The sequence below is a fragment of the Cibotium barometz genome, chromosome 41 (assembly GCF_041138505.1).
Source record: "Cibotium barometz isolate CiBa-2024 chromosome 41, ASM4113850v1, whole genome shotgun sequence".
Taxonomy (NCBI): Eukaryota; Viridiplantae; Streptophyta; class Polypodiopsida; order Cyatheales; family Cibotiaceae; genus Cibotium; species Cibotium barometz.
In genome coordinates, this window is record NC_141086.1 from 37,384,657 (window position 1) to 37,399,701 (window position 15,045).

General features: G+C 41.9%; 1 protein-coding gene across 1 annotated transcript; it reads right to left on the reverse strand.

Annotated features, from left to right (window-relative positions):
* Positions 1-8,069: 8,069 nt before the first annotated feature.
* On the reverse strand, positions 8,070-10,133 carry LOC147614930 (GDSL esterase/lipase At5g33370-like). Its single transcript, XM_086779809.1, has 5 exons — positions 9,756-10,133; positions 9,229-9,356; positions 8,872-9,111; positions 8,536-8,794; positions 8,070-8,443 (listed from the first exon to the last, which is right to left on the reverse strand). The coding sequence occupies exons 1-5, from the start codon at positions 9,991-9,993 to the stop codon at positions 8,226-8,228; spliced, it is 1,083 nt and encodes a 360-aa protein (XP_086635935.1). The 5' UTR covers positions 9,994-10,133; the 3' UTR covers positions 8,070-8,225.
* Positions 10,134-15,045: the final 4,912 nt, after the last annotated feature.

Genomic DNA, 15,045 nt, shown 5'->3' on the forward strand with positions numbered 1-15,045 from the left:
CCATAGATGCACCATTACAAGTACACTAGTCCCTATAGGTTTTAGATGATTCACATCAAAAATGTAATTTTACTAATTAGATTATTAATATTTGCAGGCCTTCTGACAGTCTGGAAGAACTTTGAAAAAGAGATCATTAAAAATCCAACCATTGGATTTGCAATTTTTACTAACCACCACATTCTACTAATGTCTCAGTATCTACCCACTCTTTTGATCTACAAGATTGAGGATTTTAAGTGGTAGCTATTGTGGGTACAAAATGTGGCGTGTATTATAACACTTTAAAGACCTTAAAATATTTAAAGAAAATAGACAAATATCTTAAAATTTTCTCAAAAAATCAAGTTAAGCTCCATATTATGTGAAGATCTAAGGTACAAAGTGGAAATCTCATATGAGTTTATATGTAAAAGATATTAGCATTTTATGGAATCAGTTTAAATCTGGGACAGGGTGTATACATTGACTTTGTACCTAAGAAAATGAGGACTTTTGACTATCTAATGCTTAATCAAATTATGCAACTATATTTCCAACTTTGTATATGATGTTCCAACAAAAGAACTTCAAACGAAATTCCTTCATTTACTAGGAGAGATTAGCCACTAAAGATAAACAAATGCCTATTTTTTTACTGTTTTCAGGGTGCCTGAGTGGACAAAACTGGGCACCCTGATCTTGCAACCACCCTACTGTTGCTCTTGCTCCCGCTGCTCCCCTTGCTTCTCTTGCTGTTGTGTGGTGACGCGTGGCAAGGTCTTTGCCCCTACGGCTGAGTGGTTGGAAATCTCCATGTGTGCCCATGTAGGCTCCCCGTAATCAGTGTCGGTGTCTGTGTCTGTTGCGCTGCTATCTTCCGTGTCATAATCCACCAATTTTACTTGTTTGCTTGGTTGGGATGAGCTAGCTTGCTCTGTCAATTTTTTTCATCATCAACTTGCTCAGCGAGGTCCATGGCTCCAAATAAATCTATTTCTATAAATACTCCATCATTGTTGTCAATTGGTGGAATCGGTTGTCTTGTAGAAGTAGAAGGTAATTCATCCATGTCGTCATCCTCCTCTAGCTCTAGCATGGGAGCTGTCGATGCATCATGATCATACTCAGCTTGAATCTCTTCTTCTTCTAGATTGTCTTTAGTGTCTGTTTCTCATTCAAGATGTATTTGCTCAATGAGTACACCTTCATCCGCCGATCCTAATCCAGTGTGCGCCTCACCTACTTCCTCAACCATTATGTCTTCTTCTTATTCTTCTTGTTGTTCAATAGGTGCTAGTGGTGTATGCTCAACCATCACATGATCTAGGGGGGAGTTCCTCAGCATCTGGCAATTCGTCAATTGCTATTTTTACCTCTTCAAATATTTGTTTACCACGTGGATTTATTTAGATCACAAACAACCATTTATGATCTGTCGGGTCTTCCACAAACATGACTTGCTCACAGTGTTCTGGTAGCACAAATGTGTCCCTTTGGTCAGTCCATATCTTTGTGCGGTCTACTTGAAGAAATTCACACTTGTCTTTGCATACAGTTACTTGCGCCCCTTGAGTTACCAACTTGAACCATTTCACATCAAAAATGAACATATCGAACTTTTTGAATCCAACCTTCATAATATCTTGGATTATTCCACAATAATCCAGCATGCCTACTTCAATATTGCCATCACTTGCACTTGAACGACTTTCTTGCATGAAATTAGCCTTCACACCACAATCAAATGTTGTTCTCTTTTTATCTATTCCTTCTACTTGAAAGTGACGTCCGCGTGACCAAATTGCCCCAAACTTACGATATTGCAAACACAGTAAATAAGTACTTTTATTGTATAAATTCACGAAAGTACAACATAAAAGACAATGCGTAGATATCTCAAACTCACAAACATGGAAATCACAACCATATGCAAGCTCCTCCTCCTCACTTATTGATTCACCATTGTGTTTAGCTTGCAGTATGGTTTGCTCGAGCCATTTATTAGAAGGAAAGTTTGGAAGAAGTGCAAGTTCTGCTGGTGGGTACGGTAGTGTGCAGGTTGTTTGACTCCTTCTGAAACTCAAACGAGCTTGGTCCCTTTCATCCTTCACCAAGTTATATCTCTCGATCCATTTCTCCATAGCATGTGAGTTTAAGATGCAAAATTTATTGATCTTCTCACACAATGCTACATCCATTATTGTTCTCACAAGGCCTTTCCCTTGTGGCTCTTCCCCAACTAGTCGATCATCTTCTTCTTGTGTCCATAATCTTGGCATATCGGATCAGACGTGTACTGAGAAATTCAGTTATATAGACAAGTGATTCTTGAACAAGCCATCCCATTGCCATACTACCTTCAGGAGGAGCTCTTTGATGAGCAAATCCTTTAAGTGTCTTCATAAATCTCTCCAAGAAAAACATCCATCGGCTATGGACAACCCCAGCCACAGCAACTTCATCAACCACATGAACTAGCAAGTGCAATTGAATGGTTAAAATACTTGTTGAAAATTATTTCTCAGCCATTGTAACAGCCTCGATGGAGTTTAACCGTGCTGCTTCCAATGTGTCTCTACTAATATCTTTCCTTGATATCCAATGCACCACTGCACCAATTTTGTAAATTGTTACTCTAATGTCATCGTTGAGGCAATCCTTGATGGCTATAGGAAGCACAAATTGTAAGAATTTGTGCCAATCATGACTCTTCAAGCTACTAAGCTCATCGTCCTTTGTAAATTCTCCCTTCAAACAAGCAATGCATGCATCCTGTAGTAGTAGGGGTACAAAACTCACTAATGCAATTCTTTACATGTCGTTGCTCTTCCTTTGTCATGACCCAAGGTGCTTTTGGTAGCTTCACCTTCCCATCTGCTCTATTTTGGGCCCATAAGTGTTGCATGCATTGAACCTCTTGTAAATCATCTCATTGTGCCTTGCTCTCCTTTGCTCCTGTGATGGTTTTCCAAAGCACCTCGGCTATATTCTTGAAAATGTGCATTGGGTCAAGAAGATGGTTCACTAGAAGGTCATTCCAGTATGGAAGTTGGTGGAAAATGGATAGACGCTTCATTCCTGGAGGTGTGTAGGTTGGATCCAGCTCCCATAAGGTCCTCCAATCACTACTCTTCCATATGCAAGGAGACCTCCCTAGAAATCCCTCACGCAAAGGATGGTTGTCAGGGAGATACTTCTTGTGGTCTTCGTATACTATCTTCTTCATAGACTTTGAGTACCAAGCCTCAAGTTGCGGCCCACATAATGGACATCCATTATACCCTAACATTGAAAGCCCTATAGAACATCAAAAAAGATTGTAGCAGGTAAGTTTAGATGGCAATCATGACTTAACATAATATGTTAACAAGCTACAGTATTACCAGAGCACTCTCCATAGCCAGGCCAATCATGCATAGTCCACATAAGTATTCCTCTCAATGTTAGCGCTCGTTATCCAAACCTCTTGGAAATATCATGAACTTCAATGCCCTCCCATAGAACATGAAGCTCCTCAACTAAAGGGGCTAAATACACATCCATGTTCTTCACCTTGTACTTTCCAAAGACAATAAAAGATGCCCTTTTTTATAACTAGCCATGCTGGAAGATTATAGTTAACTAGACAAACGGGCCATGTACTCCATGATGAACTTCGTAGACCAAATGGATTCACTCCATCCATCGCTAGTCCGAGTCGAATATGGCGAGCCTCCTCCTAAAAGGCTACCCACTTCTCTTCAACATGCTTCCATGCAAGGGAATCTGTGGGCACATGCATAACACCATCCGTGGACCTAGTGTTACGGTGCCAAGTCATCAATCCTACAATGGATTTGCACTTGAACATTGTTTTAATTTGAGGGATGATGGGAAAGTGTCATAAAACTTTTGCTGGTACCCTTTCTCCTTGCACATCTTATCTATATCTTGATGTACCACAATGTGGACATTGTGCTACTGCGTTGTTATATTCTTGTCGATAAAGAATACAATCATTTGGACAAGCATGGTGTGTGTTGTAGTCCATGCCAAAATTGAGTGCAACATTGTTTTTGCTCAACTACGGTCCACTGGCATCTCATTATCTTTTGGAATATTTGATGTTTCAATAAGCTGTTACACAAAATAGGCAAGCTAAGAAAATGCATATAAAGGTACATAACTCACTAATTGCATATAATATCATCACTCACGCAAAAAGTTTTGATACGCTCGTATCAGACCATCCACCAAAAATCGATTGCAAGTTCAATATGGATAGGCAAGCGTGTAAAACAGACGCATGTGCTCCACGATATAGTGGAAGACGAGCAAGCCTGCGTAGCTCTTTCTCTTCTTGGGAAGCATATTCCACAAGTCGTGTGATTTCTTCTACCCCTTCATGTTCCAAACCATGATCTTTTGTTCCATCATGTAAGGCATTTATCATGTCATCCATGTCATGTTCTAGTATTTGCTCCGAATCCACCTCAAGTTCCTCAGGTTGTTGGATCACCTCGTTTGTGGCTACTCTTGTTGGTCTCCATCATTCAGGCTAGATATCCACTGGTTCGTCATTGTTGAAGTATGCATTGCCACTAATTAGATGTTCCAATTGCTCCACCAAAAATATTCTCCATTTTTTGTATGATCATTGCAAATTCGTTGACGTCCAGCCACTTGGTATTTGCAGCGAGTACATGGGCAAAGTGTCTTCTCCTCTAAATCAATAAAATTTGAGAGTGTGGCATCGTCCATGGTTTCCATATTGATTTACAATGGGAACGAATGCTTATTTTTGGAGGGGGATCCTCCTCCCTTAAGTATTTGTGGAGGGTGGAAGTCGGTGATATGGAATTTGAAATGTCGGGGGCGTGCAAGATCTGAAAAGATTTTGAATTTGAATGAAAAGTAACGATCATTGAAATAAGTATCGAAAAGATCGTGGCAACAATCGTGTGGAAAAGGTCGTCAAAAATACCATCGCGAAAAGGTGCTGAAACTGTAGTCGAGATTAGCGTGGGGAAAAAATCGACACTTGTTTCCACGTTGTTTTTTGACGCTTTTTTCAACCCTGATTTCGACGATTTTTTCGATGGTGCAAGTTTTTACAGTAAAACAGAGCCTCACTTTTTCTGCGTTTTTGTGTGCGCACGTGTGTTTTCCTCCCTCAAGCATCAAGTTCGCCTCCTTTGCCCTCACTCCCCTCTCCTCTTGGTTGCATGTGCATGTGTTGTAAGATGTGTGTGTGTGTGTGTGTGATTAGGGATAATTTTCTTGTTTTTTGCTTTGTTCTTTGTTTTGCAGGTTCTCTCTCTCTCCCAAGCTCTTCTCCACTTCCTTACCACTCAAGCAGGTTCACCTCCTTCTTTGCCCTCCCTCCCCTCTCCTCTTGGTTGTGAGATGTGTGTGTGTGTGATTAGGGATAATGAATGTTTTTGTTTTTTACTTTGTTCTTTATTTTGGAGGTTCTCTCTCTCTCCCAAGCTCTTCTCCACTTTCTTACCACTCAAGCAGGTTTGCCTCCTTCTTTGCCCTCCCTCCCCTCTCCTCTTGGTTGTGAGATGTGTGTGTGTGTGTGTCTAGGGATAATGAATGTTTCTGTTTTTTACTTTGTTCTTTGTTTTGCAGGTTCTCTCTCTCTCTCCCAAGCTCTTCTCCACTTCCTTACCACTCAAGCAGGTTCACCTCCTTCTTTGCCCTCCCTCCCCTCTCCTGTGCGTGTGTTGTGTGTTGCGAGATGTGTGCTCTTATTCATGTGTATGCTCTTATTCAAGTGCCCATGTGGGCTTTGTTATATGTGTGTAGAGACATGTCCCGCACTCCAGATGAGACACCGGCTTACTCTCCATCCCTCTCTCCATATGCCATGTCACCTGACCAATTTATGGGTTTCTTACCACAAGCTACACCCGAGCAAAGAGCGATGGCACAACAATATTTTGGGGGAGGGGTGGGCACTTCAGCCGCACCATCGGGCACACCACCACTGCTAACCCTAGTTCACCAATAATAGAAACCCCACGAAGAGCTGCCAGAATCCCTCCCTTAAGTCGCTCATCCAACGCACGCAGAGGACAAGGAGGTGAAGGCGATTGTTGTCCAAGTGAGGGCACGGATGGTCTACGCCCCACGTGAGCATCCTTCCCCATCTAGTGCCAGAAGCACTCCATGCTCGTGATCATCGCGACGTTTCGAGACACACCCCACACCCATGGGAAAAAATATTATACAATTGTCAATGGCAATGTGGTTTTGGATTATGTCAGGAAAGAGATGAAGAGCCGCATCCACGAGCTTTGCCACATTGTCTTTACTAATGACTTTATGGCCAAAGTTGGATAAAGCTAAGAAAGAAAGAGTCATTAATCAAATCAAGGATGAGTACAAGCGGGCCGTTGCAGTAGTGATGTCATCCCCCCATAAGGTGGATAAAGGACCACATGGTGGACGTCATGAAACATTGGCAGGGAGATGTGACTAGGAGAGTGAAGGCAGGGAGTGAGAAGCCTTGGTACATCAGCACCGAGGATCGGAATGAGAAGAAGCAAAAGTATGCAAGAAATTCCCAACGCTACAAGCAATAAGAGGATGCGGCAAAAGCCCGAATGGAGAGTGTAGGAAGCTCTCACCTTGGAAACGGCCGTTGGGACGCATTCCATGTCTACTTTGTAAGTATCAATGCTTATCTTGTATGTTTCATTTGATGTTATGTTATGTTTATTGTTTTTATGTTATGGTACTTTTAGAATCAAGTGGTTGGTCGGCCGGCAAAACGAGAGAAGAGGACATTGCTCCGCCACCATAACACATACTTTCTTTTGGAGAAGCTAGAGCAAGAAGGCATCAACCTCAATTGGGGGAATGTTGCAGATATGGTAAACGTGGCAAGCCTTAACCTTATGATTTGTATACTTTGCTTTGCCATTGCATGTTAGATCGTTGTTTTGTATACCAAAAAAGAGCATCTTGTATGGTTTTTACAAGGACCAATACCTGACCCTAAGTGAGGGCTCCGCAAAGAGTGGCCTTGCCCATGTCTTTTCTCTTGTACATACATATTTTGGTTAGCTCACATCTTTGTTTAAGCTTGAATAGCTTGTATGCAGTTACTTTATGCAATTTTGGTCATCGAGTCACTAAAAACCATTTTGGCTTTCCATACCATACTATGGTCTTTTGTCGGCTCATCTCGTCAGAGCTTGTAATATGGTCTTTGATATGTAAATTTCACATCATGCAATATAATTTGGCCATTGTTTGCACATGTGTACAATGTATATACTTTGTAACGTCAATAACGTTCTGGCACTCCAACTTTTCCAACAAATTCGCTTCCATCTTCATATCTGAGTACAGTTGACTTTGATACTCTATAAGTTTGGCATAATGGTGCATCTAGCTACAAGACTGTAGTTGGATACACCATTATGCCAAAAAAAAATTTACATGCACGCGTCGAAAGTTTCTACATTCGGCGAAATAACCGTCGAAAATTTTCTTTACCATCAAAATAAGCATCGAAATGTTCTGTATCCGTCAAAATAGTCGTCGTAGTATTAGTTGAAATAAGAGTGGAAAAACATGTTTATTTCGATGCATACATTGATACATATTTTGCCATTCCCATTTCGACGCTTATTTCCACGAGTGTTTCGACGTTTTGGGCTTTCCGAGCTTAATTCTAAGGCGTCAAAAAAGGCGTGGGTTAAGCAAATAGGTGATTATGTAAGACAAGCTCTCTAAATCCAGCATGCCCAATAAGGTTTGCAACATAGGTCCACTAGCTTTATAGGGCTTTTTAACATTGTACATAACACCATAGAAGCACCAAATTAATGTTTCATCGAGCGAGCTCGTCTGTTGTTGCTGCTAATAAGGGAGAGAAGCCACTTCATGATGTGAGTCAGTTTTTTTTTGTTTGTTCTTCTATGATATAAATGACAATTTTTTTAAATTCCAATTAGCTTTTTGTGCTTTTATTGTTGCATTTTGGGCGTTGAAAGATTTTTGAACGCATAGATTTAGAAGCGAAGGTGTGATATAGGAAGGGCATAGTTTGCATAACACAAACATTTTGCCACACGACGACAAAGCAGAGAGTCCAAGGAAAACACGCAGCTGGATGGTTGATTGATATTGAGCGATGTGAGGACGCAAAACAAGGACGCGAAAATTGAATCGAATGAGGAAAAGCAGAGTGCACTGCTGCCAGCTTTTAGGCGACAAATTGAGGGCCAATATCCGCCGGCTGCCAGCTTTTAGGTGAATAGTTGCGACAAATTGACGGGGCTAATATCCGCCGGCGGGCCAAATAAGACCCGTTGGGCAACCAGCTTATTGACAGCTTCAGTGGGGTGGAAAGGATCCCAGAAGACAAATGCCGACCGATCGTCGCACACCGGATCCGTGGGATTGCAGGGAACGATACCCTTATTAGGACCACGCCCGCAGCACGCCGTATTAACATTCTGAAATCCTGATCAATTTCCGCAACAAGCAACAACCACTTATTAAGATAAACAGAGGCGCCTCCTCCACTTAATACGAACGAGAGGAGGGTGAACTTACCAAACTCTGCAGGACTGTTGATCATCTCGAGAACAATGTCGAACCCATTAGAGTACAACATTGTAGAACTGGGTAGCTCCTGCTGCAGTTCTTCCGTTAATGACTTGAGCAATCGGTTGTAACTTATCGCCACTTGCTGAAAACTGTCAATGCACTTACCCTTTGCTGTCAAGAACCTCTGTCCGATCAGCAAAGGAATGCAACCTATGGGGCCAAGGCTGGAGACAACGATATAGCGTGCTCCAAGGTCATAAATAGTCTGTGCAACCGGAAAAAAGAGAGATGTTCAGTTGCCAAATCGCAGAGTTATCAGCTGCTCACGGCGGTTACATATACCTGGATATGTCGGCGTAGTTCCGATATGAGCAGAGCCTCGTACTCGGGTAAAGTGTAATGGCGTTTCCGAGGAGACCCTGGCAAGAAGTAGTTGCTCAAGTAGTCGTTTGCTCCAATGGTCATGGCAAACAACCCACCTGAGACTAAGCGGGATGCCGCCGCCTCGCCAACAAGCCCGGTGACGTTCCCGATGTACTCACGAAATAGATCGATTTGCTGACTCAAGCTGAAGCGTTGAATCTACAAGACCAGACCAGACCACAAATCCTTATTACAAGGACTCCTCCTTAATCCGCCTACCCAGCCATGCAGCAACAATACACGCCCATTGACGACGCACGACTCACTACTACTCACAAAAATCATTCCCGTGTCGTTTAAAATCCCAGCTCCTGCTGACGCAAAATTTGCCCCGCGCAGCAGATTCTGTCCTCTGGCGTTGACATCGTCGTAAGCCAAAGTTGGTTCCATGCCCCAATGCTCACCTGGGCGCAGCACAAACGGGGATTTAAATCGATATTATTCTTGTAGCTTGTTCATCAGAATTTCTATTTGACTGACTAGACTGAAGTTGCTGCACGCACAAGGATCGAGAAAGAGAATAGTGGAGCAGAAAAGAATCGAGCATTTCCATTTAAGGGGACAGGAAGCAGAATTAGGCAGCTTTCATGACTAATTTTGAAACTTTCAGTGGAATTTGAGATAATACTCACAACACAACAGTCTTGCAGAGAGTGTTTCACGAAGATTAGTTTGGCAATCGGAAAACTACAAATCATTTAATTGTGTGTAGATGTTTTCCTCCGAAGATCATTTCTGCAAGAAGGCTAATGCGGGACTAAACTTGCCAAAATCTAACAGTAACGCAACATCGTTCTACGTACTTAAGAAGTCGGAGATGATACGACCGTTGCAGAACCGCCCGGTGGGTCGATGGTCGGGATAATCGATTCCATTGGGCTTGAAATTGGCTTTGGCGATCGACACCAATCGATTGTTCATACCCACATCAACCAAGGAGTCGCCGAAGACGAACATGGCCGTGGGTACAACACTAGCGTTGCCCATGCGCCCAAGCAACAGAACTAAACCAAGGCACCAGGTAATGGCCGCCAGCGCCATCTGCTTCTCTCTCTCTGTGTTTCTGTTTGTCTGCGAGCCGGGTGTCACGATGCAGACTTACAGGAATCAGTGAGGTGAATGTGTGTGGTGCAGGTGAGCTTCTCGAATTTCAATCAAGAGAATATCTTGTCCAGTTGGATGCTGCAGAGTATAGGTAGGTGTGCAACATCCAAGAGTAGCTGGAGCCTGGACTCGATTTCCAGCTTACTTACAGACCGTATGAGTCGTGTAGTATTTAATGGCCATTTCTTTCTTAGCTGTAGTTCCAACGGGGCTTCACAACACACGGCCTGTACACTTATTGCAACGAAACTACCTTCCTCAGTTGCAAATTCGTGATGAAAACCAAGCCTCCACCAGGCTTCGTTTACCACCTCCACCCCACTTAAATGCTTGGGGTTTCATTAAACGAAGCCCTTGTGGGCAGTGCTCCCCAAAACAAAACAAAACAAAACAAAAAAAAACATACTTTTCAACCAATCAAATTAACCACAACTCTTAAGTTTTGGTTTTTGTTTTTGTTTTTTTTTTTTAAGTTTGGAAACTAATCTACTATTTTTATCATAAAACGAGGATGTGTTACTTATAGCATACACACCTACCATCCGGCAAGTTACAAGGAAGTCTCTAGTATCTGCTGTAGCCATAGCACAATTTGAACCCACAATCTTGGGGAGTAACACAATCACTCTATCCACCACTGAACTACTCCCATTTTAACATCGATTTTTGTTTCAAAAATCTCTACTACATATCGGTTTTATAACTTAAAAATTATGAAAACTCATTCCTTTAAATAAAGGCTACTTAAAATCTCAGCCAATTTTTCTTAATTATGGCTAATACAAATACACTAGAATGCCATTTTTTTTTAGCACCGCTTGTGGGAACCAGTGCTCGAAGAAAGAAACGGGATTGTGGTGTATTTAGACCAACTAGAATAAAGAAAATCTGGCTAAGATTTTTAGAGCACTTATTTTAAGGAATGATTTTTCATATATATTTTAGTTATAAAATCGGCAATGATAGAGATTTTGGAAATAGATTAAAGAGTTGTCCTTATTTTGATTGGTTAAAAAATATGGTTTCTTCGAGCAAAAGTGGGAACTTTCCCAAGCGTTCCAATTTCACAGTATTTTAAAGTTAATTTTGTACCTCTTGTGAATCTGACAAATACTTGCAAGTAGTGCTTAAATTTGAAGCCTATTTTGGGCTTCAAAGGGGTTTTAGGGCTTCAATGACACCTAAAGATTTAACAACAGTTTCAACTATGAAACCCAACTCAATTACTAAAGTTTCAAAATGAAGCCCAAGTATAAGGCCCAAGGTTGCAGGGGGTTTACACACACACACACACACATAAGTGAATTAGAGCCAGTTATATATAAGATAATTTCCCATAATATAATGGTAAAATCTCCCTTTGTGCTAAGTGATCTCTAGTTATCTTCTTACTCTCTGATCTTGTTTGTGGATGAGAGAGAGAGAGAGAGAGAGAGAGAGAGAGAGAGAGAGAGAGAGAGTTGAGAGTTGAGAGGAGATGATTATAGCTTCTTTCACATGTACCTCTTTATCCTTTGTGTGTGAGAGTGTAAAAAGTAGGAGAGTTGAGTCCTTTTGCAAGGATGTTCTTCTTGGTGACAGAGCAAGAGAGTGAAACTTGGGATATTGGACCTAGAAACCGTTGGTGGAGCTTGGAGATCCAAGAGATCCTAGGCCAAAAAAACAAGGTAAGAATCCCATGACTGTTTGTTTCACTACTTGCTAGAATTGTAGAGTTCTTGTGGAAGAGTAGAAATAGGCCATAACACTATGTGACTATATACAACATCTAATATATATCACACGCACACTCATAAGAATCTTATGACTTTTTAAAATTAGAAAAGCACCAATGTGCCTAGGAAAGCACATACAGCAATCAAACATATATTGATAAAGGGAGACTCATTGGTGCTAGGAAAGCACATATAACAATCATAATAACTTTTGGTTTGAGTTTTATAAACTTCAAGAGCTTATAATACATACTAAAATAAGAAAACTCAGTCATACAAAACTAAACTAGTCATCAAGAATAAACCATCAAGATGTAAATTCAAATCATATTATGTAATTTTCTTTGTGTGTGTGTGTGTGTGTGTGTGTGTGTGTGTGTGTGTGTGTGAGAGAGAGAGAGAGAGAGAGAGAGAGAGAGAGAGAGAGAATATGAACTAACGAGATAAATTTTAAGTAGCTGTAAAATAATAAAATAAATATAAACAAATATGAATGTATAAGTAAATATATGTGTTAAGGAAACCCTACCCGAATGTGTCGTGGAAAGTTGCCTATCCACCAAGCTCAAGCTAGGCTCTCAAGAGCTCCATTGTAGCTGCTCGTCATCGCCATCCTCCCGCACTCATTGTCACCTCGAGAGTTGCTCTAATCCAATGGGTGATGCAACCTCTCGTGATAGAAGATCGTGTGGGATCACCGCGAAAGACAATCGCATTGGTAGCCTAATCACTCAAGCAAGAGGGAGAGAGGAAGCAAAAGGGATGCAAGAGGGAGAGAGGAAGCAAGAGAGAACAAGTGATTAGCACTAATCACTCCCAAACCCTAACCCTAAGCACACCACACATGCTAGATTAGAGTTGCAAGAAAGAGGGAGAGAGAGAACACTCCGCTTCTATTGCACAAATGGGAGAATGAGTTACAAACAAGAGAAATTGGCTTTTATACTTCCAAGCCTTTTCCCACTAGGCCGCCCTTGGGAGTAGTGACCCGAGGTGCCCAAAACATAGTTACAGGGCTTTTCTCTATAGATTGGCCAACAGACCAAGATCCTCTTGTCTGTCCTTCAAAGCTCAATACTTGGGAGCGTCTTTACGGTGTTTTCCTCATCAAATGACAGGATTTATAATATATAGTGCCGACGCCCATTACATAAGTGTGCGGACATGGTTGTCATAGGAATGTGTTAACCAATATGTGGTTAAGCTCAAGCTCAAGAGCTCCACCATAGCCGCCCGTCTCACCGCCATCCTCCTGCACTCATTGTCACCCGAGGCAGTTGCTCTAATCCAATGGGTGATGTAACCTCTCTCGCAAAGATCGTGTGGAATCTCCACAGAAGATGATCGCGTTGGTAGCCTAATCACACAAGCAAGAGGGAGAGAGAAAGCAAGAGAGAAGAAAGAGAGAACAAGTGATTAGCATTAATCACTCCCAAACCCTAACCCTAAGCACACCACACATGCTAGATTAGAGTTGCAAGAGAGAGGGAGAGAGAGAGAACACTCCGCTTCTATTGCACAAATGGAAGAATGAGTTACAAACAAGAGAAATTGGCTTTTGTAGTTCCAAGCCTTTTCCCACTAGGATACCCGAGAGTAAGTGACCCAAGGCGCCCAAAACATAGTTATAAGGCTTTTCTCTATGGATTGGCCAATTGACCAAGATTCTTGGAAGTTCAATACTTGGGAGCATCTTTAGGGCATTTCTCTCATCAAATGACAAGATTTACAATATATAGTGCCGGCGCCCATTACATAAGTGTGCATACATAGTTATCGTAGGAATGTGTTAACTAATATGTGGTTAACATACTCCCCTTCCTAAAGTCTATTATGTCCTCATGATCGATGAGAGGTTGTCGAGGCATGTGGGGAAGTGTCGCACTTGGTTGGTTCTCATATCTCTCTGGAAGTAAGAGGGGGTGGGGGACTTAGTAAGATGGAAAGAAGTTAGTGGAGTACTGGTGATTAAATATCCAACTAGTCGTATGGGCTCTTATGAGTTTGCTTTCTTGGATGTGCCCAGTAGTACTCTTTATTTTATTTTTGGTGTTTTGCTTTTTTGTTGCCTTTGCAATGGGACATCCTCATTAGAGGAGTCAGAGTACTTAAATGAGTAGACTAGCACGTAATACTTAATGACCACTATCCAAGTGGTAGGTGGTATTATTCAAGAGGCGTTAGTAAAACAATGGTTTTAGTAAGCAAGTGGCGAGGGAGAAATTTTGGAGGGACAAGGAAGCAACACGCATGGAAACTGCTTGCGCTTTGAGATGTTATATGTCGATGGTGATGTTCATAAAGGTTTAGCATCTTTGTCAAGACACCGTGATGGGTATCTTGGCTCCCGTGGATGTTGAGTCATTAGATTGTGGTGTTCTCACTATTTCTTTTGGTTCTTTATCTTCTTTTGTCATGGTAGCTTATGGAACTGGGATCTGGTGTTGTTAGGAGTGGTAGTCGATGGTGAGGCTCCAGACATGTGGAGCCAAAGAAGGAGTTAAGGATAAGATTGATTAGGCATGAAAAGCACAATTATTTGGGTGAAGCAGGGGTGATTCAAAAAATCCAGGCGATGGGTCGTACAATTGACCAAGCTTGCACCCACCATGGTCCCCCCATCCAAAGATATACCTGGATCATTGTCGATGATGAAGCTTTGTGCAGTGTGTGCGCATAGGATAGAGCCCTGTGAGGCTTCCAAGTATTGTGCATGGGCAAGGGCAAAAGGTATGTTCGTGGTCCTTATCACCTAGATATTCCTAATCACCTAGAGACACATTTTATTTTAACATGTGTTTATTGGTCAATTACCCTAAAGAGGGTTTCGTACTGACTAGCCCATTTGGTTAGATTTGTGAGCTTACATGTGGTCATAGGAAATGGGCAAAGCTGCGTTAGTGTCATCAGCTTCAAAGTAGTGGCCCAACGTATTTACGACGCGAATTGTTGGTATACCTCTGGGCTATGGGTTGTGGTGATGTAGTAGTTTAGGATGATGGGGCTTATATTCATCTCGAGGAATATAAGCTAGCTCCCTCTTCCACTGAAGCTTGTAGTTTTCATTCCATCCAATCCCTTAGGTCATTCCGTAAGTTTGGACTACCTTTTAACAAGGTGCCAATGGGCATTTGGATTTGGGAGGAAAGGAAGGCTGAGAGGCTGGCCAGGTCGCGTTGATGAGGAGGAGCTTCCTAAGGTGTGGGGCCTTGATCATAAGGTGGACCACCAGCAATAGTATATGGAAGTTTAATTTGGTCCTTATTTAAGAGGG